Source organism: Nicotiana tabacum, chromosome 3, assembly GCF_000715075.1.
Source record: "Nicotiana tabacum cultivar K326 chromosome 3, ASM71507v2, whole genome shotgun sequence".
In the NCBI taxonomy this organism is placed as follows: Eukaryota; Viridiplantae; Streptophyta; class Magnoliopsida; order Solanales; family Solanaceae; genus Nicotiana; species Nicotiana tabacum.
Genome location: NC_134082.1, coordinates 185,466,637 through 185,472,719, shown reverse-complemented (window position 1 = coordinate 185,472,719; position 6,083 = coordinate 185,466,637). Strand labels below are relative to the sequence as shown.

Genomic DNA, 6,083 nt, shown 5'->3' with positions numbered 1-6,083 from the left:
ATTTTAAAAATCTGACCGTTGGCCCTTTTAAAAAAAAAATAGCCGTTGGGGCCCGTTTGGCCCGGTTGAACCGGCCTAGGGCCGCCTGCCGGTCCCGGGCTCACGGGCTATTTGGTCAGGACCAGCCCGCTATGGGCTTTTGCACCACTAGAGACCGGCCCATTTGGCCTGTTTGCCCGGGTCGATCCCGGGCTAGGCCCGGCCCATAATATACCCTTACCTGCAAGTTGGGTAAATTATAGACTTTGTAACACCAAATACTCCAATTTTGATCAGCAATGCAATTGGAGAGGTGAGTAAAAAACAGATAAAAAGACGAAACGAGATTAAATATAGTTTACTAACACTTAGCATTGTACTCTAACACTGCTTGCAATCCCAAATTGAGCAATTTTAAAAAAACTTATTTAGCAGTTGATCGCCAGATTAAATATAGTTCGATCGCCATCTACATTTTTTTTTTTTTTTGCAAAGCAGAGAATATGGGATACGGAGAACCTCACATCCTAGTACCATGCGACCACAAAACATAGTCTCCTCTGGCCTCTTCAGGAAAACTCAGTTTAATGACATTATTGTAGTCTTGAGCGGATTAATATGAAGATCACTACAGGATACAAATTCAGTTTTAATAAAGTAATGTAGGCAGTGAAAGCTCAATAATCAGTGTCAAGAAGCCATCAATTAGTAACTGTCAGACAGACTAGTCCTGGTCAAGGAGAAAAAGAAGCATCAAGAAAGTTAGGAACTGCTGATTCTATATGTTTGGTGGTCACTTTACTTAAATTGATTTTAACAGATAGGAGGAGAGATGAAAGAAAATTTCCAAATGTTCTCCATAGTAATCTGCTTCTGATCAACAACATAATCTGCACCAACTAAGGAGATATATACGCTGAAGGTGGTTGGTTCACAAGATCTCCATGACCTTTCTGCACAACTACATTCACATGGAACTAACCAGATAAAATTAAGCATTACTTTATTAGTTAGTAGTGTAGTTTCAGAAGAAACTTGCTGTCTGACCTATTCTCAGACAGGTAGCACCTTTGTCTCCTACACAGATTTAGAGGGAAAAGTTTCACTTGCTTCCATAGAGCCAGCATAATTTCATGAACAACAATGCTAACAAATTCTGGACCAAAATTAAAAGTAAGGACAAGAGCTAATCAGTAGTAGCTCAGAGGTTTGATCAGTGTATAGGTGAACAGCCTTACAACACATATAGTGGTCCTGAATATTCACCATTTTACAGCCGCCCTCTCACCTTCGCTTCCAACTGCTTTTGTACCTTAGATATTATGGACAACTGAAGTATTTGCCAAAGTCAAACAAAGAATCAAGATATTTATCCAATTAAAATGGTGTGCCAATAGAACTTCAGTCGCTGGGAACATAGAAATAATTTTGCTTTTCTATCATGTATAATTTGCTAATCACATAGACAATCAAGTAGAATACATGGATCCTGCATTATTTCTGTACCACCTAATTTTCTGAAACACAACCTATGGAATGAACTGAGGTGGTCCATAATCCTATAATAATTAATGAAGAAAAAACAAGTCGATAACTAATTGTTCGTGGTGTATACTTGCAACTTTGTGGAGTAAGAATTGCAGAAAACACAACAATCTGACATTATATGTTGGATTATGCTTCCTTCTTCAACCTTAAGCCCTCTACTCTGCTTGTTCCAAAGATGCACAGCCAAACTTTGGCTCTGAATCTTCCGGAGTTTAGAGAGCAACCATTTCGAATGAGTCTCATTCCTCGGCCCAAGAAAGAGACTACCAATCCTACTCCAATCAACTGGATAAAAAGCCATCGGAGGCAAAACTGTGAAATTGTATCCATCCCTTCCACTTACCCTTGACACTACCCTTGAAACTAAGTAAGGACCATTATGACCCCATTTATTCCCATCAAATGTAAGTGCAAATTCTTCAATGAACTTGTACAACAAAGGATGCCCCTTATCAAAAATCATTACAGCATTATTTAACCTGCTCCAATTTCTTGTTTCAACATCAATAGTTTGAGCCCCAATTACATTTCTTAGCTTCCCAAAACTTCTCAACACTATAACATCAGTATCCAAATAAATCCCACCAAACTTGTACAATAAACCAAGTCTAAGCAAATTTGAGAGGTTTTGACCTATAGAAACTTCCCCTGGATCTATATTACCCTTCATTAAGCTATCAACCCAGGCTTGAGCCAATGTATTTTTAAACAAATAATAATAATCAGGTGAAATTGCAGTTACCCTTAATTCTTTCTCAAAGAAAGCCTTTAAAATTTGCATTCCTTTTGGTGAATCCATTGAATTGGACATAATTACCAAACAGCCATTTGGATGTGCTTTGAATAAACTCTCAACAGCAAACTGTTCCCTTTCACCAAAAGATTCAATTGAAGAAATCCAAGTCATAAAAAACCTGTACTTACATGAAGTATTGGATGATTTAGCTCCAAAAAACTCTTTTATTCTCATTGAGAACTCATTAATTCTTGCCCCTGAACCAAGAACTTTCACCAAAGACTTCTTTTTCCGACTTCTTCTAGGATAATAAGCCATTGAATTGTATGTAAAACTCACAAAGTTCGGATTTTTGCGGGAAATGGTCAACTGGGTGTTTGTTTTTTGAAGTGGGGTTTCTTCTTTTACTGCATATATCACAGAAGATGAGAGTTTAGTTGAAGAAGATAAAGAAACCAACTTTCTTGATTTTCTGGCGACATTTTCAGTTAAAAAGCTAGAAATCTCCGGCGAGGAGTTGGCCGGGACTGGAACTTGAATATAGAACACAGTGGAACTGTTGTAAGCTAAGAGAAAAAGCAGAAAAAAAGAAACAACTGCATATAAGGACCTTTTAGTCAACTGGAAATTACAGCAATGGTGAAAAAAATGAAACAAACTAGAATTGGTAGTTCTCTTAGTACTATTAATTACAGTGTCCATTGTCTTTTCTTGGACATAAAAATGTCTCCTTTTTCATAGCTGATGTCTGAAGTATTTTTTAGTTGTGAGAAAGAGATGAAGGTGAGAGTTCAGCAAGTTGAAGAGCATTTTTTCAGTGGAGGCGGCAAAAAAAAGTGCAGGAAAATTGAAAGATGGTTTTCTAGTGGGTGTTGCGCTGTGTTGTGTTGTGTAGTGTGCTTTTTGGAAGATTTTAGAGACAAAAGAAGATTTTATGGGATGAAAAGTTCTTGGGTTCTGAGCCTGTTTTGTACTTTTGTGAAGTGAAGGAGAAGGAGAGAATGAGAACTAAGTGTAGTAGAGTTGGTTGATTGGGTTCTTAGGCTTGGCAGTTGGTTTCCCCCTCTGCTAATCCTTTTTTGACAAAATAGCACGGTTTAGCCATTTTTCGGATTGACCATTCAAAATAGTCAGTATTTATTAAGTTATTAAAAAATAAATATTATTTTGTTGCAATAGAGATCGGTCCAGCATAATATATTAGAGTTCGGTGCACTTGTGTATGAACTTCCAGCATATTATATTAGATCGGTATACCTTGCTGGCTCCAGTATAATATACTGGAGACTGGAGCACCGGTGCTCCAAACTCTAGTATATTATGCTGGATTAGTATATTATACTGGAGTATTTTTCCGGATTTTGAACAGTGTTTTCGTTCAGATTTATCTTTACATGAAAAGTGGCTAAATTTCGATTACTTTTGAAACTGTGGCTATTTTTGAATGACCGCTTGTAAATCTGGCTATTTTTGAATTTCTCCCTTATGAAGAATAACTACTCCCTTCGTCTCATATTAACAGTCGTGGTTACTATAAATAGTTATCTCAAATTATTAATCATTTTAAAAGTTCAAAATATAATTAAATATTTTTTTTACTCTTAGTAATAATTATTTTTAAAGATGGAGATAACACATAAATAGAATAAATATTCAATAAAGAGAGATTATATCTTATGACATAAATAAAGATAGAATTGTCCAATTACTTTTTTAATTAATATTATATCTTAAGGGAGCGTGCAAAAAAGAAACAATGATACGAGACGGAGTGAGTATATTGCATTGGCTCCTTCGCTTATAATACTTAAATAGAAGGAGCAATTACTTTTGGTTTTCTTTTCAGCTATTGGGGACTGCATATTTCCAATGAATATCTGACAAAGTTAATTTACTTTACTCTTATGGTCAAAGCAAGCGCAATTTACTGTTTTGACTTTTCCCGCCAAAGTGATTATGGTATTAAACCTGATTGGGCTATTATAACTACCTACAATGTGGTTTAAGAAGTACAGTAATTTTTTTTTTTTGTGAGTTAGACAATCACATACTACAAAGATCAAGGAAGATCTCTCGTGTCAAAGTAGATTTTTATTTGACGCTTAACAAGTTATCGCACGATCAGACACTCGTGTCTCGACATCATCAATGTATACTTTCGTGAGTAGGAAAAGTATATTTTATCTAGTCATCCTAATGCGCAATATATACATGAGAAAAACCACTAATTTTTAAAAAAATATTAAAATTTTAAACTCATAATTTTAAGAGTACAATAAATTTAGTACTAAAAGTCTTAAATATTGAAACCGTCAAATTTAAATCTTAAATTCGTCTTCGTCCCTAAACCTTCTCTCAAATGCTTTTGTTTGTGTTTGGTGTGGTGAGAACAACTTTTGGTTAATATTCATAGTTTGTTACAAACATATTCTTGACAATTTGTGTTAGTAACCATTCTTGTATATCTTGTTAATTAACCACCAAAACCCAAAAGTTGGAATTTTTCCCTCTTTAACATTAAACAAATGATAACACGATCTGTTGAGTCCCACATCGACAATGAAGGGGACAGATGGTCTCCTTATATGGTCTTGGGTAATCCTCACTTCATAAGTCAGCTTTTGGGGTTGAGTTAGGCCTAAAGTCCATTTTATTAGGATCAAACGTGTATTTTTTAAGTATATTATTTTCATTAAGATGCAGGTGAGTATTTGGATGCTTTATATTGTCGCAACATCAATAATTAATTCATTATAAAGAATAAAAACTGTTGACAGAAACTCGAAATATCCCATGTGAAAACTCCAATTGGCAAACTGTAATATCACTTCTCATAATTGATGAAAGGTCGATCTAATCAGGATGAGGGAGCCAGCAATTATTATACACTTTTCTTTCTAGAAAAAGCATAAACATATCTAAAACGGAAAAGAGTCAAAAATATCTCTCTACTATGCGAAAAGGATCATATATCCTCCGTTATACTATCTGTCTAGAAAAACTTCCGACGTTATAGTATTGATACCAAAATATCCTTCCTCCGTGAAGACCTCTACCATGTCCAACACGTGGCCTAATATTTTGCTAAGGTAGACGCCATGTGGCAATGCCACTCACTGCCCCAACCCCATTTAACCCCCTCCCCGTAACCTTTCTCTCTATAATTGCAAGAAAAATTCCTTTTTGATTCTTTTTTCCTTTGGCCTTTCTTCTAACTCAGTTTCAGTACCATCCAAGAAAATAATATATGTGTGCTACATATCCTTCAACAACAATATGTGAATCGTATTCAAATTCCTCTTTCGTTTCTTTTTGTTGTTCACTTGTACATCCGATTAATTTATCTGTTCTTCTGAATTTATACTTATTTGTAATTAAGTAAAAATTCAATCTCTACTTTATTCTTCTAGTAATCCTCGCTTAGTAGTCAATTTTATTATTATATTTTATTCTTTCGGCTCGTAAATATTGAGGTTAGAACTCTGCGCCTAAATCGTGATGAATACAGTTGTGATTTGGATAAAGGGTTTTTTTGATTTGCCTAAAGCTTTAAGAAAGGATAAGATGATTTAGCAAGGAAAAAAAAAAGAACGAATAAGAAAGAACTTGAAATTAAGCCTCCAAAATTGTGTTAATTGAATTTGAACTTTATTATTATTATTATTATTATTATTATTATTATTATTATTATTATTATTATTATTATTATTATTATTATTATTATTATCTTTTGGTTTGAATATGTTTAAAGTAAATTTTTTATCATAGAGCTGCTTAATATATTGTTGCAGATCGATGGCTTCGTCTACTTTAATTTGAT

General features: G+C 34.5%; 1 protein-coding gene across 1 annotated transcript; it reads right to left on the bottom strand.

Annotated features, from left to right (window-relative positions):
* Nucleotides 1-1,327: 1,327 nt before the first annotated feature.
* LOC107769309 (uncharacterized protein At4g19900-like) lies at nucleotides 1,328-3,300 on the bottom strand. The gene has a single exon (XM_016588517.2). The coding sequence runs from the start codon at nucleotides 2,963-2,965 to the stop codon at nucleotides 1,574-1,576; it is 1,392 nt and encodes a 463-aa protein (XP_016444003.1). The 5' UTR covers nucleotides 2,966-3,300; the 3' UTR covers nucleotides 1,328-1,573.
* Nucleotides 3,301-6,083: the final 2,783 nt, after the last annotated feature.

Excerpts from the sequence above, each read along its gene's own strand:
- LOC107769309 (XM_016588517.2), bottom strand. The coding sequence starts at position 2,965 with ATGGACACTGTAATTAATAGTACTAAGAGAACTACCAATTCTAGTTTG.